The sequence below is a fragment of the Eptesicus fuscus genome, chromosome 6 (assembly GCF_027574615.1).
Source record: "Eptesicus fuscus isolate TK198812 chromosome 6, DD_ASM_mEF_20220401, whole genome shotgun sequence".
Classification (NCBI taxonomy): domain Eukaryota; kingdom Metazoa; phylum Chordata; class Mammalia; order Chiroptera; family Vespertilionidae; genus Eptesicus; species Eptesicus fuscus.
Window position 1 is genome coordinate 25,262,561 of NC_072478.1, and position 25,812 is coordinate 25,288,372.

Here is a 25,812-nt window from a genome sequence, read left to right on the forward strand (position 1 = left end):
GTGTTGGGAAAATTGGACAGATACATGCAAAAAAAAAAAAAAAAGAAAAGAAACTAGACTACTCTAGCCAATAAATGAAAAGAAGATGATAGAACATGAATATCCTTATTATTAAACCACTACTGAATTAGTGAATCAGGCCAGAAACAGATAACACTGGATTAACTTGAACTCATTAGGCTGATCTGATTGCCTGACCATCATATTGATTGTATAATGCTAGGACCTCTGAAACCTATGAGCCCCGTACTGTTTAAGTACCAAGACCCCAAGAGCTTTCTGGGGCAGGAGAGGACCCCGCCCCTAGCCCTGCATTGTGAAGTCTTCTGAAGGGGACAGCAGGCTGGCTGATGTCATAGACCAGCCCCTCTCCCTGTCTCTGCCTGTGCCTGCCCCTGGCCCAACCTCAACCTTTCTCCCCAGAGGAAAGAGGTCAGCCTTGCCCAACAGCCCGCCCACCCACCTGAAACTATGGATACAAATCACCCCAACCTCTCTGAGCCCCAGAGGCCCCCAGGCCCGGGGTGACCCCCAACTCAGTCCCGGTGACCAAGACCCTACAGCAGGACACCCCAGCATGGTGGGCGACGGGTTGCCACCAAAGACGAGCGCGGTGGTCATCGACATGGGCACAGGCACCTGTAAGGTGGGCTTCGCGGGGCAGGCCCGGCCCACCTACACCGTGGCCACCATCGTGGGCTGCCAGCCCAAGAGGCCGGCCACCACGGGGCAGATGGTGCTGGAGACTTTCATCGGCGAGGCCGCCCTCGCGCGCCCAGAGCTGACGCTGGTGAAGCCCATAAGGAACGGCATCTTGGTGGACTGGCTGGCGGCAGAGTTCATCTGGCGCCACCTGCTGGAGCACGACCTGGGCATTGCCACGCAGGACCACCCGCTGCTGTTCTCCGACCAGCCCTTCAGCCCCCCGACCAACCGCGAGAAGCTGGTGGAGGTGGCCTTTGAGTCCATGCGCTCCCCCGCCATGTACGTGGCTTCCCAGTCAGTGCTGTCCGTCTACGCCCACGGGCGGGTCAGCGGGCTGGTGGTGGACATGGGCCACGGAGTCACCTCCACGGCGCCCGTCTTCCAGGGCTACCACCTGCCCCACGCCACGGAGCGCCTGGACCTGGCCGGCACCCACCTGACTACCTTCCTGGCCGAGATGCTGCTGGGCTCCGGCTTGCCGCTGGGGCAGCGGGACCTGGACGTGGTGGAGAAAATCAAGCACTGCTATTGCTACGTGGCCCCTGACTTCCAGAAGGCCCAGGCCCGGCCCGAGCAGGAGTGCCAGCGGAGCCTGAGGCTGCCCGACGGCCGGACGGTCACGCTGGGTAAGGAGCTGTTCCAGTGTCCAGAGCTGCTGTTCAGCCCCCCGGAGATGCCCGGGCTGTCGCCCGTGGGCGTCCCCGCCATGGCCAAACGGAGCCTGAACAAGGTGCCCCCGGAGGTGCGGGCACACCTGGCCCAGAACGTGCTGCTGTGCGGTGGCTCCTCGCTCTTCGAGGGACTCGAGGGCCGCTTCCGCAAGGAGCTGCTGCACAGCCTGCACCCCGAAGCGCGCGTGGTGGTGGCTGCCCAGCCCTCCCGGAACTTCTCGGTGTGGATCGGGGGCTCCATCCTGGCCTCACTGCGGGCCTTCCAGTCCTGCTGGGTCCTCAGGGAGCAATACGAGGAGCAGGGGCCCCACATCGTGTACCGCAAATGCTACTGAGTGTGGCAGGGACTTGGGGAGGGGCAGTAAAGCTTTGTTACCCAGCCAGCTCTGCCCTGCCTTTCCCCAGGGTCAGTCGGGTGCACTCCTGGCCCCACCCAGACGCCGACCCACTAACCCTGTCAAACCCGTTTCCCATGATTAGCGTACCCCAAGACACTCTCGGTTTAGGACCCCACCCAAGTGCAATCCCCAGATATTCTTAGATTTGGATACCTTAATCTTTCACCCCCAGGAACTGCTGTTTTTTTTATATAATCCCCCATGATTCCCTTGGACTTTAAGCCCCCAACCCCCAAGTCACACCATTGGTATGTTCATCAAAGATCCCCAAACCCACTTCCATAACTTGTTCCTCTCCAAGGAACTTGCACCAGAATGCTCAAACCCCCCTCCCAGAATCTTTCCATGAGTGCTCCAGCCCCTGGGTGCACCCTTACAATCTGCCCCCTAGTTCTAATGCCTGCAAACATAGCCCATCCAGAATCCACTTGCCAAGACATCCCTGGTTCTGAGCACCCCAAACCCATCTCCTGGTTGTTTGCCCCTTTCTTCTTACCCAACGTTATCCAACACCCTGATGTTCTGAGTGCCCACTAAGTCCCCCTCACAAGTGCCAAACTCCCATATACACCACAAAGATTCATGTTATGCTCAAGAGTCTCCCCTACCATGGCTCCCTAAGGGACCTCCAGTGTCTAGAGCCCATTCCCCAAGTTTCACTCTCTCCCAGCATGATTTGTTCCCCCAGAATTCCTCCTTCCATCCAGAGCCCATTCCCTATCTGTATCTTCAAGAATACCATGTTCTGAGACCCCAACTGCTTTCAGCCCCAGTTTGGCCCCCACTGCTTTCAGCTCAAACCCTTGCACTAAGTCTGCCCCAGAAATACACTCGAATGGCCCATCTCACAACGAACCTCCTAATGCCATTTCTCAGCCCCTCCTGAAGGCTCTGGCCTCCAGAATCATCCTGCAGTGACCCCACTAATGCCCTAGGCCAGTGGTCGGCAAACTGCGGCTCTCGAGCCACATGCAGCTCTTTGGCCCCTTGAGTTTTTAGCAAAGGCCAGCTTAGGAGTACCCTAATTAAGTTAATAACAATGTACCTACCTTTATAGTTTAAGTTTTAAAAATTTGGCTCTCAAAAGAAATTTCAATCATTGTACTGTTGATATTTGGCTCTGTTGACTAATGAGTTTGCAAACCACTGCCTTAGGCCATCCCCTGTGTTCTGACCCCCAAAGACCCTCCTCCAGGGTTGCCCCAAGATGGACATCCAGGATACCCCACCCTGGAGTTTCAGACTCCCCAGAACCCAACCCCAGAACCAGTCCTTGGACCCCATCCCATTAGTTGAGACAACAATAGGCAGTGTTGTTCTGAGGGCTGCCCAGCCCACCATGACCTGGGGCAAATACCCCAGTGGGGTCACCACCTGGACACTGGCTCTTCCCTCCACCCCCACACAGGTCCCCAGTGGCCTACTGCCTGTCCCCCTATCCCTCCACTCTGCTAGTAGTTCATTCCAAGTTCACTCCATCTCCCCAGACCTTGCTCAGCCTGCTCCTGTTACCAAACCTCAAGGGGTTCACAGCTTGGGGTGTTCTATTCAGGGCACCACTACTGAATTAGTGAATCAAGCAGGGAACAGATAACACTGGATTAATTTGAACTCCTTAGGCTGATCGGATTGCCTGACCATCAATCATTTCGATGGTATTATGCTAGGCCCTCTGAAACCTATCAGCCCCCTACTGTTTAAGTACCAAGGCCCCCGGGCGCTTTCCGGGCCAGGAAAGGCCCTCACCTTCAGCCCCATTCAGGAATGAGGCGCGGTTGTCCTTCGGTAGTTTTGTTATAGGCACCATTGGTTATGGGCACCAGGAAAGGTGTCATCGGACATCCCCCTGAGTCGGAGGGAGAGAAAGCTGCCCTCTCCCCTGTTCTTGTCATTCTCATGTAGTAAGCAAATTTATTAAAGAAATAAACCAAGTAAGTTTATCCAAAAAAGCAAGGCAAGCAAATCTATCAAATGCATCCAGCTTATGAAGCACAGATGGGCTTTCTTGGTTAATGTGAGGAGGGAGTCTGATGGGGGGGGTTAGTATTTTTCTACTTTTCTGTCTACAGGTTTTAAAAGTCCTGTGCCAGATATCTTGGTACAGAGTAACCCTCAAGGTCTCCCTTTTACTTCGTTATGGCTTTCCCAGAAGTGATGAGAAGCATCCGATGACTTGACCTTTAACAGGCCCTGAGACTGCTGGCTTCTCTGTTTAGACAGTGAGATGAAAACTCCCTCTTCTCTCCTCCTTCCCTCTTTCCAGTCCTGCCTTAGCACTTCCAAGGTGACTTACAGTTGTGTATTCTTTGGTTAGGGAGAAGAGGCATTAATCCCCTCCCCCCCACCCTCCTGCATTCTTCAGTTAGTGAGGAGAGGATTAGCCATTTCTCACCATAAGGTTTTGTGGCAAACCTGCTGCTAGTTGCCCAAACTGTTTGATCTTGTTTAATTTCTTGTTTGTTTCCCTAATTCTACTTACTGAGGAATTTTGCTAGCTTCTTACAACCCTGTTACAGTCTTACTATTTACTTGCAGCAAGTAAAGGACACCAGGATTCATATCTGTCTCTTAGAAAAGAGGATTATATACACTATTTTGTTAATTACATGTTGATTTCTTTGCAGTTAATTAAACATCTTAACTGGGTTCTGGTCAAGTTCATAAGGTTACTTCTAGGTCTGCAAAATACTGTTACATTTTAACATTTATCAAGAATAGCAATTGGTAAGAATAGCCTTTAGTAAGAAATGCGAAGACCTTGAGACCCTTGTCTTATTCCTGAGATACGCTCCTAGGGGCTTTCTCTGGAACCTGCCTGAGGATGCCAGAGAGGTCTCTCCCAGCCCATCCTTTCCCTGCAAGGGTCTGGAGTCCAGCCGTCTAGGAGGCTGGCCATTCTCCCCACAGTGTACCATGGGTCTCTGTCCTCCCTCTGCCCTCGTCCTCAGCCACCCTGGAGTCCTGATGAAGGCAGGACCCTCTGCCTTCAGGCCCGTCAGCACAACAAAAACCAGAACCTCATCCTTCAGCCTGGACACATCTTCTCCGTGTATCAATAAAAGAAGCACAAGCTGCCAGAGCTTATCTATGTTTGCATTGGGTCCTCTCCTCCCCAGTCCAAGGCTTCATTCATTCATTCATTCATTCATTGAACCTATCAATCGTTATTGAGCCTTTCTCACAGGCTCTCTCTCACTATTTCACCCTGGGTCTTTCTGTGTGTCTGTGACTCACCCTCCAGTATTGTTCACAAGCAGGAATTTTCCAGAGTGGAAACTCATTTATTTGTGGAGCACGTAGGCCACCCACCCATCCCCCACATATACTATCAGACGATAGGTGAGGGTGAGGGCCCTGGCTATCCCCCCACCCTGTCCCACTGTGTCCAGTCCCATTCCTGGATAGCAGGTGGTGGTCAGCTGGAGGGAGGACCCCACAGTTAGGCCGAGATCTCCAGATCACAAACACGCAGGATTGGACCCCATGCCTCACCTCCCCACCTGGTAGGCAAGGCAGCTTCAATCTGTGGAATCCTCAAGAACCCCCAGGAAGTTACAGGGTAGTGAGGGGAAACTTCTTATTTTTCCCACCAGGGGCAGCACCTCCAAGGTCAAGATATGAGGACCTTGACTTTAGAACCACAATGACTGCAACAGACCAGTCATCCCAGACCTCAGGAGAAACCCACCTCACACCACGGTGCCAAGGCACTGCCAGTCACACACACACACACACACACACACACACAGAAGGAATGTGGGACTGGCTGTCTCTAATGCTATAGCAAGTGAGGAGGATGAAAAACCCTCACCACTGTAGGCTGCTGGGTGGACTGTCATTTAGACCAGGCTAAGATTCCTCCAGCTCCAACCCTACCTGTGGCATAAATTTCTTCTACAAGCTTTCTGTCACGTGCCCCTCCCATTTGCACACTCCCAAGTCTGTTGTGAGCAATCTCACCGCTTCCTAAGAATCATGGGTAACCCTCTGCACTCTCTGCCGGCCACTCCTCCACCCAGAGCACCGAAAACACCAGCCTCTGATCTCCTCTATGCCCACACACAACCCTGGAGTCTATTCTCTCCATGTGGGCGGAGGGCGTCATCCTGGCCTTGCCATGCGACTTTCTGTCCTGCTGGGCCCTGTGGGAACAGTGGGAGAAGCATGGGTCCCACATCGTGTACTATGAAAGTGTGAGTTAAGGAGACGTACGTGTGCCAAGTTTGGGGAGGGGTGGGCTGTGATGGTTAATTTTATTTGTCTACTTGGCTAGGCTAAGTGTTCGGATGTTTGATAAAACGCCAGTCTGGGTGTTTCTGAGAAGGTATGCTTTAGATGCGATTAACATTTAAATCAGTAGGCTCTGAGTAAAATGAATTATTGCCCATCATGTGAGTGGGTCTCATCTAATCAGTCGAAGGCCCTAATAGAACAAAGACTGACTTCACCCAAAGAAGGAGGGTGCCAGCCGACTGCCTTTGGACTCCAGCCACAATTCTTCTTGGGTCTTCCAGGCGGCCAGCCTACCCTGCAGATTTTGGACTTGTCAGCGTCCACAATCATGTGGCAAATTTTTAAAAAAGTAAATCATTCTTTCTTTAGACATGCATTTTATTGTTTCTGTTTCTCTGGAGAACCCTGAGTAATATTCGTGCCAATTTCCCGTCCTACCTCAGGATCATTGCACTGATATTCTGTCTTGTCAGAATGCTCCTTCCCACCTTCCACCTTTCCAAATGTAACCACCTTCTCAGTGTGACACAAAGCTCAAATGCCATAGAAGAAATGTCTAAACAGGTGACTTCTTGTAAACATCAAAAGAAAATCTACAAGGTAAAAAAGAAAAACACACCCTGAACGAAGTCAAGACAAATGACAAACAGAGGTAACTATAACTCATAACAAAAAGGGATAATGTCCATAATATATAAAGAGCTCTTGGAAACAATAAGAAAAATTCTACAACAGTCCATGGAAAAGTTAGTAAAGCATACAAATCATGTCCTAGCTGGTTTGGCTCAGTGGATAGAGCATCAGCCTGTGGACTTAAGGGTCCCAGGTTCGATTCTGGTCAAGGGCACATGCCCAGGTTTCTGGTTAGATCCCCAGTGGGGAGCATGCAGGAGGCAGCCAATCAGTGATTCTCTCTCATCATTGATGTTTCTATCTCTCCTTCTCCCTTCCTCTCTGAAATCAATAAAAATATATTTTATAAAGAATGCAAATCTTGAGCTCACAGAGAAAAACAAATGGTTCTTAGTCACAGAAGATTCTCTCCTCATAAGGCAAACATAATCGAAAGGTTTGATAATACCACATTGGTGAGATCGTGGCACTCTCTTAGCTTGATGGCGAAGAAATAAATTGGTATAAATCCCATGCAGGACAAGTTGAAATATCTACTATATCTGTATTTTATACATAAAAACAGACTTTTTTGCCCACACCTCAGAACCAATTTTCACCCCTTTGGGTGTGATAATCACTTCCAGTAAGGAATGATGCTCTTGAAGGTCACCAGGGGCCAGGGCATCGGGATGAGAAGGAGATTTATTGATGCCTGGCCTTTGAACTATTAGAATTTTGAATCGTGTTAATATATTTTTAAAAATAAAGATGTTTCTTTAAGTTCTCCTGGCATCCATCCAGGCAGCTCTGTTTTCTTCCCTCTCCCTAGCTGTGCTCATCTGACTTCTGTTTGATTCCTTGTCAGTGGCTGGTGTTACCTGTCTCCATCATGAGTTTTGGGAGAGCAGGGGCCCAGTGTGTATCATTTACCTGGCACACAGTCACCCCCAATTAATGTTTGCTGAGTGACTGAATGAATGAGCCACAACATTGGCTGAGCTGAGAGGAATCCTCCCAAGTAGGAACCCCTCTCCCTCTCTTCCTCCTGACATTGGAACCAGATAAGAATGGATTTGAGTCATGCCCTTTCACATGCTGTGTGACCTTGGACGCACAACCTGACCTCTCTGAGCCACTTGCAAAATGATGGGGGCCTTTGTAAGGATTACATAGTATCACACAGGAACTCTGAGCAGTAAGGAGGACACATCTCAAACTGCGGCTTTCTTTGAAACTGTAGTGGGAGGAAGGAAGGGTTTCATATTTACTCTGTATATTAATGTATTGTTTGAATGTTTCCCAATGTGAGCGCTTCCATAGAAATAATTTCCTAAAACCATTTTGAGTACATGAATAAAATGGACTTAACGTGCTCAGTACACAGTAAGTGCCAAATAAATGGTGATAAGGTTGCTGTTTCAACTAGAGCGTGCCAAAGCGGGGCCTCAAGTCATCCAGTCAACCACTGGCCACAGAGACCCTCTCTCCCAAGGGTTTGAGCAGAGAGAGGACCCACTAAATCACCACCCAGACCTCACCCCCTGATCTCCTGTTCTTTGGAGGACCCAGGAGAGGAAATACTTGGAATAAGCAGATCATTCCACCAGGCAAATCACAGACTGGGTGGGGATTAGGGTTTGCTGAGTGATATGGGGTCGAAGAGTGCAGTGTGAGAACGTGTCTTCATTTTAAAACTCGATAGCTTATTCATCATGAATTTTTTTGCATTAATTTGGCTTTTTAAAGTATTGCATTGATGCAAGGGGCTCGGGGAGGGGTGAATGGGGAGAGACAGCCAGTGGGAATGGAGTTTCTTTCTAGAGTGATGAAGCTCTTCTGCAATTAGAGGTGATGGAGGTGCAGATGTCCTAACTGTTCACTGAGTCCTACACTTTCAAGGGGGAATTGAATGGTATGGAGTCGATCTCAATCCAAATCATGGCACAGAAGTATCATTTACTTTATAAGCCTGGAGATCTAATGCACAGTATGGTGAATAAAGACAACAGTATTGAATTGTAGTCATCGGGATTGCTAAGAGACTAGAGCTTAATCCAGTCGCTAAAAAGAAAAATATAATTATGGAATGTGGTAGAAGTGCTAATTATCCCCATTATGACAAACATATGACAACATATAAATGTGTCAAATTACATGTGGTACACCTTAAATTTAAACATGATTATAGATAAAAATATATTTCAATTTAAAAAGGAAGAAAAGAGAATGTTATTTACTTTTATTACTGGGATTGGGGCACCCCCTTACATTTTGCTCAGGGGAATGTCTTACTTGCCCGACCCTAATCCCAGCTTCAGGGACACAGGCACCTGGAGGCTGGAGGAGCTGAGCCTGTTTGCAGGAGGCTAGCCGAGGGGGGGGGGGGGTGAGACCTCAAGAGGGGAAGCCACAGGGCCTGCTCTCCACAGAAACCAGGAAATCACTGACACCATTGCCCCCAACTGGGGTGGGGCACCTGGCCAACATCTCACCCCTGCACAGCGGATTCAACACAACCCAGGGGAGGACAAGTTTAATTCCGACAGACAGGGAATTCTGGTTTGAGCAGGATCTTATACAGCCACACACATACCACCTATCTCCTTACCCCCAGCTGTCACCTGGGCCTCCTGACACTTTGTAGGGACAATGTGGCTGCCAGATGTGAGGAAGGAAAGGAAAGGAGGGCTGGGCCTATTTCAAGATCAGGGGCTAATTGATTTTCCCAGAACCCCACTGATGGCTGACCAAGCCACTGGGCAGTGAGTGGAAAACCTGGGCCCAGCCCAGCTGGCTGGTAGTTATCCACAGATGGGTCATCTTACCTCCTGGGCCTCAGCTCTCCCATCCCCTTCTACCCAGCCCCATGCCTCCCCCCAGTCCAGGTTTCAACCCCTACCCCTCCATGGGCTGGATCCAGTGTTTTCCCCTCCCCTCTCTAATCTTCCCCTAACCTGGGAATCCCATGACCCTCTTCTGCAAAAAGCAAATCTGACCATGCCCTTCTCCTGCTCAATATCCTTTGATGGCTCCCCACGCCTGGAGCTAAACGATTTTCCCATAACCCCATTTACCACTGGTCTAAAGCCTGCTAACTTCATGGTTCCCATTTCAGTCTGCAAACAATTCCCACTTTCTATCCCTGGAACTCAGCACTTTCCCTCTCCCCTCAGGGCCTTTGCACAAACTGTTCCCTTTACCTGAAACACATTCTTTCCTTCTATGTTTCCCTAGTAATGCTAGACCCACTTCAAAACTCTGGTCACCTGTATTACTGCCCAGGTAGTCAGGCCTACTGGGCACCAGGCTTCAGTCTAGCCTAACATTTATCAGGATCGGAAAGTATATCTGCATGTGCGACCCAACCCATGTTGGCCTCCCCACGCCGACTGTGAGTTCCAGGAGATACCCAGCACCGTATCCAGGAACTGGCATGTACTAGTCCTCAGTCAACACTTACTTGCTGATTTCAAAGCTTGCCACCCAGTGGAAGAAACGGACAATAATCACGAAAAGAAATAAGAATTTCAGGTGGTAAAAAGTTCCCTGAGAAAAATTAAACTGGGTGATGAGACAGGTGATCAGAGAGGACCTAAGAAATGAGGAAAAGCATTCCTGGCAGAGGAACTGCAAGGGTAAAGGGCTGGAGGCAGGACCAGGTTGGCATGTTGAAGGAACACAGTGGAGCGAGTGAGGGGGAGAGAGGGAGGAGGTGAGAGCAGGGAGGTGAGGAAGCACATCATGCAGGGCCATGTGGGACGTGACAATATCAAACGGTACCCAGCCCTGTGGTCTTAGAAGACAGTGAAGGTTAAGAATTTCCCCCAACCCTTTGTGTTATGGGAAACTGCTAACTGCAAGGAACCACCCACCTATATGACTTAGATGAGACACAGATTTCCACTCGACGGTTTATTTGATGTGTCAACTTGACCGGCCACAAGGTGCCCAGATACTTGATCAGACATTATTCTGGGTGTGTCTGTGAGGGTATTTATGGAGGAAATGAACATTTAAACCATGGGCTGACTAAAGCAGATTGCCCTTGCTAATGGGGATGGGCCTCATCCAATCAGTTGAAGGCCTGCATAGAACAAAAATACTGACCCTCCTCTGAGTAAGAGAGAATTTTACCTGCCTGACAGCCCTCAGACGGAATCATCGGCTTCTTTCCAGCCTTTGGACTTAAACTGAGACATCAGCTCTACCTGGGTTTCAAGCCTGCTTACTCACTCTACAGATCTGGGGATCTGACAGCCTCCATAAGTGTGTAGCCTATTCCTATCAATCAATATAGATGCTGGGATATAAATATATTTCTAGATAAATATAGATTGATATCTACATTTATATACCTATTTCAATTACATCTATCTGTAGATAGCCAAAAGATAAATTGATATAGATCAATGCCTATATGTAAATATATAATATAGATATCATATAATACTAGAGGCCCAGTGCATGGGATTTGTGCACTGGTGGGGGGCGTGGCCTGCGGGGATTGGCTCATCCAGTCAGCCCAATGTCTGTGGACCTACCCTCTGAGCGGCTGCTTCCTGGTCCGGTATCTTCTGTGGAGCCGGAGCACTCGCCTCTCTGGGGGTCCCGGTCGGGACTGGGCCCAGGGACAATAACACTGAAAGGCGGTGGAGTAGGCCTCAGTCCCACAGTGGCCACGAACCTGCCTCCTAGCCTCCGGGTTCAGCTTTGCGAGCCCAGCAGCAGCGCTGCACAGCCTGCAGGCATCAGGAGGAGACTGCAGGGAGCAAGGAGGAGGAGCCTGGGGCGATGAGGCGATGAGGATTGCAGCCTGGGTTCCTGCCCATTGGCCCGGGATTTGCAGCAGGAGCAGTCGCTCATCCTCGGTCCGCTGAGTGGCTCTCCCACTGTGGTAGCTTGCTGACCACCAGGGGGCAGCTCCTGCATTGAGTGTCTGCCCCCTGGTGGTCAGTGCGTGCCATAGCAATTGGTTGACCACTTATTCTGATCGTTCTGCCATTCGGTCACTGGGCCTCTATTATATAGGATTCATGCACCAATGGGGTCCCTCAGCCTGCCCTGTGCCCTCTCGCAATCCGGGACTCCTCAGGGGATGCTGGAGAGTCAGTTTCGGCCCAATCCCCGCAGGCCAGGCTGAGTGACCCCACCAGTGCATGAATCTGTGCACCGGGCCCCTAGTCTATAATAATAAAAGCGTAATATGCTAATTAGACTGGACAGCTGAACAACCTTCCAGGTGTCATTCTGGATGTCATTCCAGATGAAGCCGAAGCAGCAGGGGCTGAGGCAGAGGCAGTTAGGGGCAATTGGGCAGGCAGGCGAGCAGTTAGGGGCAATCAGGCAGGCAGAGTGGTTAGGGGTGATTAGGCAGGCAGGCAAGCAGTTAGGGGTAATCAGGCAGGCAGGCGAGCAGTTAGGGGCAATCAGGCAGGCATAGTGGTTAGGGGTGATCAGGCAGGCATAGTGGTTAGGGGCAATCAGGCAGGCAGGCAAGTGGTTAGGGGTGATCAGGTAGACAGAGTGGTTAGGGATGATCAGGCAGGCAGGCAGAGGCGGTTAGGGGATTCAGGCAGGCAGGCAGGTAAGCTGTTAGGAGCCAGCAATCCTGGATTGAGAGAGGGATGTCCGACTGCTGGTTTAGACATCCCCTGAGGGGTCCCGGATTGCAAGAGGGTGCAGGCCAGGCTGAGGGGATCTCCCCCCAACCCCCAGCCTGTGCACGAATTTCATGCACTGGTCCTCTAGTATGCATACAAGATCTTTGATTAATCTCTTCTTGCCCTCTCCCCTCCCCCCTCCCCTCTGAGATTCATCAGTCTGTTCCATGTTTCCATGCCTGTGGTTTCCACTCCTTCATTGAGCTTCTGACCTCTTGTGGTCAGTGCGCATCATAGCTACTGGCCAGTCGGCTGGTTGCTTAGGCTTTTATATATAGACTAGAGGCCCAGTGCATGAAATTTGTGCATGGGTAAGGTCCCTAGGCTTGGCAGGCGATCAGGGCTGATTAGGGCTTTTCTGCTGCTGGCCCGGGCCTTTCTTCATTCTGCGCCACCCCCTGGTGGTCAGCGCACATCATAGCAAGCAATTGAACTCCCAGTCTCCTGGTCGAACTCCTGAGGGGACACTTTGCATATTAGCCTTTTATATATATAGATAGATATCAGCATATATTTCTATATATTGATAGCTATATAATTATATATGTTATATAGATATCTATAAATATATAGATAGATCTGTTTATATATCCTTCTATATCTATATATATTGCTATATAATGAGATAGAGAGATAAAACTATAGATTTATAATTGGTGGATAAATAGGTAGATAACTGATAGGTGATAGGGTGAAATAGAGGTAAATTAAATAGATATATGATAGATAGATAAGAGATAGATAATTAAATAGTTAGATCCATCCATCCACCCATCCTAATGGATCCATCTCTGGAGAATGCTGGTTTACCTGTGACAAGGCCAGCTCAAAATTCCCATTCTTTGCCTCATAACTGATTAGCTGAACTGCTTGTCCCCACTGACCAATCAGAACAAAATGCTTGCTTACTGAGCTTTGGTTAAGCTCCTCTCCTTCCTCCAGACTTCTGAACTTAGCACCCCCACCCCCCACCCCAGCCAGCAGACAGCCCCTCCTGAGGACAGGCAGTCCAGGGGTGAACATCCTCTGATGGCTGTGCTGTTCCCCATCCCCCATCCCCATCTTTTCATCCCACCTTCCACACCTGGTTCTTTCCAGCCTTGTCCCCTCCTCTCTATTAAAATAAACAAATAAAAAAGGCTTTTGGCCCTAACTCTGGAGAGGGCGGCAGGCCTCCTGTCAGAGCTCTGGCTGTGGCCACAGCCTTTTCTCTGCCCTGGCAGAAACCCTCTGACTGAGGCTCTCCTGACTAAGTCCACTTGGTACTTTATTCACAGCCACAGGGAGTATTTTGGACTTTTTCAAGAAGCAAGAGGGAGCCACGGGAGGGCTGAGAGCAGGGAAAGGGCCTGGTGAGGGCAACCCAATGGATTGGGGGTGGGGTCGGGGGGGAGGCTGAGGAGAGAGCTGGCAGCCCAAGTGGGAAGTGGGCGGATTCAAACTGCATTTTGGAGGGCAAGGGGGCAGAAGCATGAGAGTTAGTGGTGGGTCTCTGGAGGTCCCCAAACCTTGGGCACAATCATTTCCAAGAATTTTGTAGTTTGTGACAAGAACAGCCAAGGAAGGAGGCTCAGATGAGGAGGGGAGAGTAAGATTGGGGCACGGTGTGTGTGTGGTGAGGACCCCAGGATACTCATCCATCAGGGAGGCTTAGAATCATAGAACATCAGAGCCTGACTGGGGAAACCGAGGCACAGAGCCTCTCAGTGCCCTGTCTGAGGCTGTCCAGGGCAGAGCTGGAATTCGAACCCATGTTCCCTGCCTCTCACACCAGTTGGTCCCACTGCTCGCCCCTGTTTTCTGAGGAAATGGGATTTGAGTGACTCCTGAGTTTGACAGGGGAACAGGAGTGAGGGCATTCTGGGTGGAGGCACAGCAAGGGTAAAAGTGTGGAGGCTGGAGCAAGGGAAAGCAAGAGGCAGGAAGTGGGTAAAAATAGCAGCAGCATGAATCAGGGCCTCCTACCTGCCAGAGGCTACGCTAGCCTTCTGCTTGCAGGCACTGTTATTATCTCCATTCTACAGAGGGGAAACTGAGGCCAAGAGAAACAATTAGAAGGCCCCAGAATCACTGCAGAGCACAATTAGAAGGCCCCAGAATCACCCCTGTGCCTGGGGACTGGTGCTGGGATTTGGCAGTTCCTAGACTTTTCCTACTCAGACCTCAAGACAGGAAGACAGTGGCCAGGACAATCCAGCCAGAGAGTGGAAGGAGGGGCCCCGCCCAACCACAGGTAGGATTTCTCAGAACTTACAGTATGATGGGGGAGGGGAAGACGGGCTGCTCCCAGCACCTGTAGGGAGAGAAGGGGAGATGTGGGGCCTGACTCAGAGCTCAGGCCCAATACTGATGGGCTTATAAGAAAGGGCTACTCCCTCTTCCATCCCTCACTTAATTTGAGTCTACAGCCTCCACAACCGGGATTGGGGGGCCACATATGCAAGGAGACTTGAGGCTTCTTGATCCCCAAGCTCTAGCACATGTGTTCATGGGTGTGATCTGTGTCCCTAATCAGGTCCCAAGCACACATGGTGGGAGTAGGGGGAGAGAGGGAGAGAGAGAGAGAGGGAGAGAGACTGTGTGATCCCCATCCACCCATACCTTCAAAGCCAGGCTGTGGAGTTTCCCTCACCCCCATTCCCTGGGTGGCATGTCTCCAGGCTGGAACCCAACCGGACGGACAGGGGGCTACCTCCTTACACATCCTCTCTGCACTCTGCGCCCAGTTCCCTGATCTCTTCCCTCTCTGCCTTTCATCTCTCAGATGCCCACCTATCCTTTGTGCTTGGCAGACTCATTGGCATTTTTTTTTAATTGACATGAAATTCACATAACATAAAAATAACATTTCTTTAAAGAGTTTTTTATTGATTTTTAGAGAAAGAAAGAAACATTGATGTGAAACATTGATCGGCAGCCTCCTGCACGCCCTCAACTGGGAATCAAGCCCGCAACCCTGGCATGTGCCCTGACTGGAATGGAGCCAGCAACCTTTCAGTGCATGACATGATGCCCAACCAACTGAGCCAGTTGGTGAGGGCCATTTTTACTTTTTTAGTATATTTAAACAACGTTTGTTCAATTACAGTTGACAATCAATACTATATTAATTTTAGGTATACAGCATGGTGGTTAGACATTTATAGAATTTATGAAGTGATCCCCTTTGATAAACCTAGTACTTCCTTGGCATGATACATAGTTAAGATGAAATTATTGACTACATTCTCTAGGCTGTACTTTACGTTTCCTGACTATTTTGTAACTAGCAATTTGTACTTCTTAATCCTTTCACCTTTTTCTCCTCCCCCGTAAGCCCCCCCTCCCATCTAGCAACCATCAATTCGTTCTCTGTATCTATGAGTCTGTTTCTGTTGTGTTTGTTCATTTATTTTGTTTTGTAGATTCTACATAAGTGAAATCATATGGTATATGTCTTTCTTTGTCTAACTTATATCTTCTAGCTCCATTCATGTAGTTGAAAATGATTAGATTTCATTCTTTTTTTTTTTTTAACATCAATGTGAGAGAAACACACTGATTAGTTGTTTCCCACACTCATCCCGACCAGGGCCTGGGATTGAGCCTGCAGCAAGGTATGTGTCCTTGACTGGAATCAAACCTGGGACCCTTCAGTCTGAGGGCTGACATTCTGTCCACTGAGCCAAACCACCGAGGGCAATTTCATTCTTTTTATGGCTGAGTAATATTCCATTGTATATACAGGTACTGCATCTTATTTATCTAATGGTCTTTTGATGAACACTTGGGTTGCTTCCATATCTAGGCTATTGTAAATAATGCTGTCATGACATAACTTTTTAAATTAGTATATTGGATTTATTTCTTCAGTTATATACCCAAAAGTGGAATTGCTGGATCTGTTTTTAATTTTTTGAGGAAACTCCATAGTGATTTCCATTGTGGCTGCACCAATTTGCAATACTGCCAAGAGTGCATAAGAGTTCCCTTTTCTTCACATCCTTGCCAACACTTGTTGTTTGTTGATTTCTTTATTTAAAATATGTCTTTATTGATTTTTAGAGAGAGGAAGGGAGAGGGAGAGAGAGAAAAATATCAACTGGCTGCCTCCTGCACACCTCCTACTGGGAACTGAGCCCACAGCCTGGGCATGTGCCATGACTGGAATGGAATCTTCGACCTTTTGGTGCATGGGATGGCGCTCAATCAACTGAGCCACACTAGCCAGGGCTGTTGATTTATTGATGGTAGCCATTCTGATTGGTGTGTGTGATACCTCATTGTGGTTTTAATTTGCATTTCTCTGATAATTAGTGACCTTGAGCGTTTTTTCATACGTCTATTGGCCATCTGTATGATTTGGAGAAATGTCTATTCAGGTCCTCTGCCCATTTTAAATTGGATTGTTTGTTTGTTTTATTGTTGTTAAATTGTATGAGTTTCTTATATATTTTGGATATTAACCCCTTATTCGATATATTATTGGCGAATATCTTCTTCCATTCAGTAGACTTTTTCATTTTGTTGAAGGTTTCCTTTGCTGTGCAAAAACTCTTTAGTTTGATGTAGTCCCATTTGTATATTTTGTTTCTTTTGTTTCTCTTGCCTGCAGAGATATATTCAAAAGTTATATTACTAAGAGCAATGTCAGAGATTTTACTACCTATGTTTTCTTCTAGGAATTTTATGGGTTCAGGTATTACATTTAACTATTTAATTCACTTTGAGTTTAATCTCATATATGGTGTAAGAATATGGTCTAGTTTCATTTTTTTTGGCATATATCTGTCCAGTTTTCCCAATGTCATTCATCGAAGAGTCTGACTCCACTGGATATTCTCGCCTCTTTGTCATAGATTAATTTACCTAAATATCCATTGATAGGTGACTGGCTAAAGAAGATGTGGTAGATATATATAATGGAATATTACTTGGCCATAAAAAAGAATGAAGTATTACAGTTTGCAATAACACAGATGGACCTAGAGGGAATTATGCTAAGGTAAATAGGTGATACAAAGAAAGACAAATACCATGTGATTTTATGGACTCTAAAGACAAAATACATAACCAAACAAAACAGAAGCTGACTCATAGATACAGAGAACAAATGGATGGTTGCTAGATGGGAGGTGGTTGAAAGGCAGGGTGAAAAAGGTGAAAGGATTAAGAAGTACATATTGAAAGTTACAAAATAGTCATGGGTATATAAAGTACAGCACAAGGACTCTAGTCAATAATGTTGTAATAACTATGTAAAGCGCCAGTTGAGTACTAAACTTATTGAGGGAATCACTTTGTAAGTTAAATTTCTAATCACTATGCTGTATACCTGAAACTAATATCATATTACATGTCAACTGTAATTGAATAAAATTTAAATTAAAAAGAGAGAGAGAGAGCTCTAGCCAGTGTTGCCCAATGGTTGGAGTGTCAGCCCACACATGAAGGGTCGTGGGTTTGAATTCTGGTCAAAGTCACATACCTGAGGTCATTGCCTCCCCCCACCCCCAGTCGGGGCTCCTGTTCAAGGCAACCAGTCCATGTATCTCTCTCACATCGATGTTGTTTCTCTCTCTCTCTCTCTCTCTCTCTCTCTCTCTCTCTCTCTCTCTCTCCTTCCCTTCCTCTCTCCTCCCTCCCTCCCTTCCACTCTTGCTGAAAATGGAAAAAAAAATATCCTCAGGTGAGGATTAATAATAAATAAATAAATACTTATAGAGAGACAGTGGGTACCGTGCCTTACAAGTTCCCCGTCGATGTGGTGAGAGGGCAGCCTACAAGTTTCCATTTGTTTCATGCCAAGAGAGGAACCAGAAATAACCACAATCTCTCCATTGGGTGTAAGACCTGCTAACATTCACAGGCAGGAGGAGGTGGCGTTTGTGTGGCCAATGCCTATCTGAAAAAAATTGTTCACCCCATCACTTACCAGAGAAATACTCATTTGTTTTTATTTTCACAATTTGCTGTTGTTGTTGTTTTTTCGAGTGAAATTGGCAAAGATTTAAAAAACGATAAAACCCAATGCTGACGAGGATGTGGTGAGATGGGCACTTGGGGGTACCTGGAAGGTGGAGGTGTAAATTGCTTCCTGGAAAATAAAGGTGGACTCATAACCTCTGAGAAATGAAGGTGTCACTTCCCTCCCACCTGAATCACTGCTCCTGGCACCGCTCTATTCTGGCCTCAGCATGACCAATACCCCTCATCCAGCACACCGTTCTAGCACTTAGAACCTCTGTCGTTTGCACAAGATGTTTTCTCACCTCCACATGCTGTTCCTTCTGCCTGAAACATTCTTCTCTTTCCTCATCTCTTTCCGGGCTGAATCTCACCCATCCTTCAGGACTTAGCAGAGATGTTACCTCCTACAGGAAGCTCACCAGATTGACCCCTCTCTGCTAGGCCAGGCGCCTCTTCTGGGTTCCCAGCACTCTGCGTTTTTACCTACACTACAGTGACCACTCTAGGTCCGCGTCCTCCATGCCCACACTTTTCCAGGATAAGCACTTGATAAATACAGCAGGAATAAATAATTTGGAGAAATGTGTGTGCTCTGTGTTATCCCAGAAGGCTGAGCGAGGACCACGGAGAATGCAGCTTAGGGCAGCATCTGAAAGAATTTTCTAAGAATTTCAGCTTACTAACCAAGCAAAGCAGCTCCGAGAGGTAATGAGGTGACCATCCCAGGGGTTGTGCAATGGTGTGTGTGTGTGTGTGTGTGTGTGTGTGTGTGAATGTGTGTGTGTGTGTGTGTGTGTGTGTGTGTGTGTGTGTGTGTGTGAAAACTGCTTCCCTAAATTCCTCTCTGACTTCCCAGCCCCCCGCCCAGACTCAGGGGGCCCAGGATGAAGAAGGTGCCCCTCTCCCCAAGCTGCTACAAGTGCCTCTCCTCTAAGGAAGTTCCTAGTGAGGACAGGGACCTGCAGGGTCTGTTCCCAGGGCCCTAGGCAGCCCTTCCTTGGAAGCGCCGAGGAATCTCAAGAGGCTACACTCTCACGGGGTTCAGGGAACCCGATGGAGCCTCGGGGCACGGGGTTCAGGGAACCCGATGGAGCCTCGGGGCCCTGCACTCTCACTCTGAGTGAACCCCTGCTTCATGGAAGCCCCAGTGAAACCAATCTCTGAAACCGAGAGCCCTCTGAGAGTACTCAGATTTCAAGGGGAAAATGCAAGGCCCCTGGGACTTGGTGGCCCTTCCCCAACCTGGCTTCCTCCTGGGGCACATGGAGAGGCCAGAAGTCAATGGTGACTCTGAGCCCAGACCTCAAGCCCAGCTGGAGTCCCCAGAGCCAGGGACAGGCTGATAATGGGGGATGGGGATTGGGGCCTGGGAGCAGGGTGTTTGGAGCCAGCAACACCTGCTGTTTCAATGTCACACTCTGAGTGACACTGTTTTGTGAGCCTCAGTCTTTACAACTGTCAAGTGGGCACAAGGTTGGTGCCTGTTGGTAAACAACCCAGGTACATGCTTAGCCCCAACATGTACTAGGTGTTTCTTTCTGGATTTCCATGAGCTTCAGGGAGGTCCCCGGGTTCACAGGGTCTGACCTGATGGCAGGATGAGGTCAGAGTGAGGGTCAGCTTGACAGAAATTCACCTCTTGAAACTCACAGTGAACGAAATTCATCTCGGGGAACTTAAGTCCTCAGCCCCTGGCCAGACATGTTCCTACAGTTCTACCCCCACTCCGTCCAGGCCAAACCAGAACCATCCTCCAAATAAGAGGCGTCTCAGATCCTCGGTGGTCAGGCAGGTTGGGGTCCCGCTGCCTGGCAGAAGCTCCAGGCCCCCTACCCAGCCCAGAGGTGGTGTCACAGGAAGAGGTTTGGACACCTGGCCCCAGTCACGTCACAGACTCAGGGAAGGAAGCTCAGAGGTACCCCATGTCCAAACAAGGCCAGGACCCCTCCAGCCCCTGCTCCCACTCAGGCCCTGGTTGGGGGGTCTCTCTTCCAAGCACCTGAGTCTCCAAACACCCCTGCTGGAGGCTAGCCCACATCCAGGCCCATGGGACTCCACACAGCCTCATGCTGTGCCTCCTCTCACTCACTCTGTTCCAGCCGCATGGGCCTCCTCGCTGCTCCCCCAACACACCAGGCACGGTGCTACCTCAGGACCTTTGCATGGACTACTTCTTTGGCCAGGAATGTTGTGCCTCCAGATAGTCATGTGGCCCTGTCCTCACCTCCTTCAGGCCTCACCTCCTCAGCAAGGCCTGCACTGACCCCTAGGCTAAGTCGCCACCCACACCCACAGCCCCATTCATTTTCTGTCCCTCTCTTCCTGCTTGGTGTTTGTTTGGGGCACTCATCACCCCCTTACCTTTTAGTTACGGACTGACTGAGTAGCTTAGGGTCCGTCTCTGCCCCAAGAACACCAGCCCCCGGGGAAGGTGATGGTGCCCATCTGTGTCCCTAGTTCCTAGAACAGCACCTGGCACACAGTAGGTGCTTACTACCTATTTGTAGAGTGAATGAATGAATGTGAAGGATGTCGTTTAATTCCCACATCTTCCCTGAGAGGCAGATTCTCCCCTTTTCTGCCACAGAGGCTCCGAGTGGCACAGTGTCTGCCCAGGCTCACACAGCTGGTCATGGAGGGGGATGGAACCTGGGCAGCTGGACCCAGAGCCCACCCTCTCAAGCCCTGAGACAGGGCTGGACATGTGACAGGTCCCACAGGCACCTTCAGGCCAGGATGCAGCTGCTGGCTCGGGACTTGGTGCCATGCAGGCCAGGGCCTCGGTCTTCCTCCTGTGAAACGGGCCCAGGACTGTGCTGAGAGAAGCAGCTTCTGGCCGCGGGAGCCCTGCCCCCGCCCCCAGGAATGGCTGCCCTCCCCCATCTCCCAAACTGCACTCAAAGCATGTCCACCCCACTTTCCCAGCGCCCACCCCAAACCCTGAGTGTCCCCAACTTAGAACGTACTATGATTTCCTAAAATGTCACCCACCAGGGACTGGCCCCTGTAAGTTCTCTCGGTCCCTGAAACACTCACTGCGTCACAAGAGCCATTTCTGGGTGCCGGGCCCTGCCTGTGCTAAGCACTTTACCTACTCTATCTGCGGAAGGGATCTTTTCACCACAGATTATGAACTTTCCAGCTTAACACCTTCAACAGATCAAGACCACGCTCCCTGACGCCACCCAGGAGGCCCTGCAGAGTCTACAGGGAGCTGTCCCTTCGCGCCCCAACCGCTCTGGCCTTCCGACCGCTCAGACTCTCCACAGAGCCTCGTCGTGCAGTCCTGCTGCCTGGACCGCTCTTCCTCGCCTCCCCTGGTTCCCTCGTTCTCCTCCTTTGATTGCCGTTTCTCTAGGAGGCCCTCCCTGACCTCCAGGAGAGATGAGGCGCCCCTACTCTGCGCTGACTGGACACCAGGTGTTTGTGCTTCTCAGCATTTATGACTCCTGTCATTTTCCATTCAGTCCTGTCATTAACTGACTAACATCCCTCTTTCTCCCATGAGGCCAGGCCTGTGTTTCTTCTCCCCAGTGTATCCCCACCCCAGAGCCTGACACAGAGTAGGTGCTTGTTTAATCCTTTAGAATGAATGAGTGAATGAATGAGAGCACTGAGTCCTGCCAGGACCCCTAGACCCCCATTCTAGAGGTGGGGAGACTGAAGCTGGCTCACCTGAGGTGGCACCCAGCTCCTGCATCCTCCTCTGCAGAGCCTGACCTCACAGCCCCGGGTGATCTCCCACTCACCCTCCAGCATTAGGGCAGTGGTTCTAAACCCCGGGGACACTTCTCAATGTCTGTAGACATATTTGGTTGTCACGACACGGGGACGGTGCTGCTGTTATCTCCTGAATAGAAATCAGTACGGTGTTCAACATTCAGCAGTGTACAGGACACAGGATTATCCAGCCCCGAATGTCTATACTGTGTGCGGGAGACACCCTGCTCTAGGGGAAGTGCCCACATCTCAGGCTGATTCATAAAGACCTGCCGCCCAGGTAGGCCTGGCTCAGCCACTACTTGATTAGAAATGATGGTGGTGTAACCCCAGATCCTCAGGATCTTGCCTGGACAGATCAAAGGCACTTTCCAGGCTCTCTCCCTCCAGGGGGCACACCTGTGCCATGCCCTTCCCCCTCTCCCCTAGCCCCTCAACCCCTAATTTCTAAGAGACCCCTGGGGAACAATGGGCAGTGGCAGTTCCGCCCAGGCTAACCCCCTGAACCTGTCTCCAAGGCCCCCTTTTCCCCATTTTCTCTGACTTCTCAGTGAGCCAAAGCAGCCCAGCCTATTGCTTCTAGAACTAGCCCTTCCTTGTTTCAATGCCCTAAAGTATGTTATCAGCTGTGGTCAACAAATTCTTACTTGCTTTTATAAAAAAAAGAGAGGGAGAGAGAGAGATACTTTCCACAGAGCAAAAGGCAATCCATCGAATTGGAGAAAATGTTTACAAATTATATATCTGACAAAGCTCTAACATCCTATATAATAAAAGCCCAATATGCAAATTATCCCCTCAACTGGGAGTTCCCTTTCTTCTTCCTCTCAGGGCAAAGGGGTCAGAGGAGGCAGAACCTAAGGAGACAGAGGACCCTGGGGGTGGGCAAAGGGGGAGAAGCCGGTGCCTCCCCTATCCCTCTCTCACTGCTTAGAGAGTGGAGGTTGGATGGGACAACAAGGACCGAGGTTGGCAGAGACAGAGAGAGACACATAGGACAGAAGACACACAGAGAGAAAACCAAAAAGAGCCAGAGACCTTCAGAGCCAGAGATCTAGAGAGGGAGAAAGCAAGGACACGGAGAGAGAGAGAGAGCTGCCAGAGTGGGAAAGACGCAGAGACAGCATGGGAGAGGAAAGGTACATTGTCTGGAGAAACGGAGAGAGGGGCGGTGATGGGCTGGGGAGGTGGTCTGGTGCAGGCTTCCCGAAGGTTCTCCCGTTCACTGAACCTTGGCCAGCTCAGCTGGGCTCTACCTGCATGAGGAGCTCACCTCCCAGTGCTGTTTCCCCAGCAAGTCCTGTGGGAGCCACATCAGCCTCCTGGTCTGTCCTCCAACTCCTCTGTGGCAGAGGGAGTTACCGCGCTTTCATAAAGGTGACACCCAGCCCCCAGCCCATTGCTCAGGCTTTTCCTGCAGGGCTGTCCCCTGGATGATGTCTGCCCAGGGAGCAGGTGCTGTGTGTTGGTCTAGTCTCAGGGGCATCAACAGAGAGCAAACAGCCCCACCAGGAGGGCACATAGGTGGCTGGTCTAGCCACTAGGAGCCCAAAGAGGGGGTCTGTGCTGGCCAAAGCTATAGCGTCTCATTCAACCCCTCTAGAAAGATCAGGGGTGGGAGGGGAAGGAAGGGGATTCTTTCTCTCCGTTCACATGAGGACACTGTCCTGTTTCAAACCCTCTGTGGCTCAACACTGCTCTCAGGTTTTCTCAGGACTTGCCCTGGTTCACCCCCTCTGTCCAGCCTGCCCATCAGAGGAATCTGGGGCACAGAGGAATTAAGTAACGTGGCCCCAGGATGAGTTTTCTCCGTGGTCACCAGTAAACGGAAAGGCATTCCATGCAGAGAAGGGTCCTGATGTAAGGATCCATGGATATGTTGGGGAATCCTGGAAGAGGAAGAGTGACTGTTCAGAGCTTGTAGGAAGGGTTCTGCACGAGGTGCCAGGTGAATAGACTGTAGGGTTAGGATGGGGTCTGGAAATGGAGAAGAGCCTGCTGCACACATCGGGCCTTTTGAGGAAGATTGACCCTGTGGCGAGGTTGGAAGGGTCTGGCTTCGGAACAGCGGCACCTGGTGGGCTCTCTGTGAAACTGCTCCCTCCTTTATGCTTTCATTCAACACTGAATATTTTTAAAATTTCATATTCTTCTTTAGGAATAATCGTGAAAGATAGTGAAATTTTTATTAATGTCTGATATAATAATATCTTTTGTAAATAATTGTTCAGTAACTTTGTGAATTTTAATAAAACTGAAATGCTATCTACAAACAGTACAATATGGGAAACCAATATATCATACCACTGATGAAACATCTTATTTTCTTGATTCATTCTTTAATGTTAAAACAAGAAACATTTTATAAAGAATAAATTTTCACACTTTGTCTTACAATTTTATTTCTCAATCATAGTTTAGTAAAGCTGAAAAATAAGTAAGAAAATGTTTTAATTTAAAGATATTCTCATTCAGCACTATAGTTCAGGTATGAACTAATGTTTTCACTTGCCAGTGAAAACAATTGTATCTCAAAGTTTGCACTGCTTTACTGTTTTTAAGAGGGAAAAATGTCTTTTTTATTTCTCAATTATAGTTGACATTCAACATTAATATTAGTTTCATGTGTACAGCATAGTGGCCAGACAATTATACTGTATAACTTATGAATGCTCACCATGATAAATCTAGTTCCCATCTGACACCATATATAGTTATTACAATACTAGGGGCCTAGTGCACGAATTTTTGCACCTTGAAAGGAACTGTGGACTGCGAGGCTGCGGTGGGCACAGGGGTGGGTCTCAGCCCATCCTCCTTGCCCCTGCCCAGCCCCTCCCACCATGGCCCCTGGTCCCCTGTCTGCCCGCAGCTCCACTCCCACCACCGCTGCTCCCACGTGCTGACAGCACCACCCCGCTAGCACCTGCTGACGATGTGGAGCCATTGGGGCCAGCGTCAGCAGTGGGTGGGAGCAGGGCCGGTGCTGGCAGCAGGTGAGAGCACCAGGCGGGACCGTGGCCTACAGGAGCAAAGAATTTTCAGTAACCACTAGAGGCTCACCCAGATGACAGAGACCGGTGCCCTGCCTTGGTCTGGCACCCCTGCTCACCTGCTCCACCATCCCGCCGCAGCTGATGCCTGCCATGTTCCCCACACACCCCCTGGTGGTCAGCACACATCACAGCGACCAGTTGTTCGGTTGTTCTGCCCTTCAGTCTATTTGCATATTAGGATTTTATATATATAGATTTTTGACTATATTTCCTATGCTGTAGTTTATATCATGTGACTATTTTGTAACTGCCAATCTGTACTTCTCTATCCCATCACCTTTTTCACCGAGTCCCCCGAAGCCCCACTCATCTGACAACCCTCATTTTGTTGTCTGTATCTATAAGTTTGTTTGTTTTCTTTGTTTATTAGTTCTTCATTTTTTAATCACATCTGGTTTATTGGGGAAAACTGCAATTGCTTATTCTGCAACTTACAAAATCACTTGCTACAGCGAATGAATTTGTTTTCATTATGTTCCTACAAATGGTTAAAAAATAACCCATGTAATATATGCTTTCCATTCAAAAGAATTCTCCTTTTGTATATTTTACACCAGATATTTTAAATGTTTACCAAGGAAGGCCAGGTGGTGTTGTGTGTTTTTTTTTTTTAATATATTTATATTGATTTCAGAGAGGCAGGAGAGGGAGAGTCAGAAACATCGATGAGAGAGAATCATTGATCGGCTGCCTCCTGTACACCCCCTACTGGGGATCGAGCCCACAACCCAGGCATGTGCCCTTGAGGGGAATCAAACCCGGGACCCGTCAGTCCGCATGAAGGCCAGGTTTTTAACTACATTTA

General features: G+C 49.2%; 1 protein-coding gene across 1 annotated transcript; it reads left to right on the plus strand.

Annotated features, from left to right (window-relative positions):
• The first annotated feature begins 414 nt into the window (after nucleotides 1–414).
• Nucleotides 415–1,755, plus strand: ACTL9 (actin like 9). The gene has a single exon (XM_028137201.2). The coding sequence runs from the start codon at nucleotides 578–580 to the stop codon at nucleotides 1,709–1,711; it is 1,134 nt and encodes a 377-aa protein (XP_027993002.2). The 5' UTR covers nucleotides 415–577; the 3' UTR covers nucleotides 1,712–1,755.
• The last annotated feature ends 24,057 nt before the right edge of the window (nucleotides 1,756–25,812 follow it).

Bases quoted from the DNA above. Each gene is read 5' to 3' on its own strand.
- ACTL9 (XM_028137201.2), top strand. From the start codon at position 578: ATGGTGGGCGACGGGTTGCCACCAAAGACGAGCGCGGTGGTCATCGAC.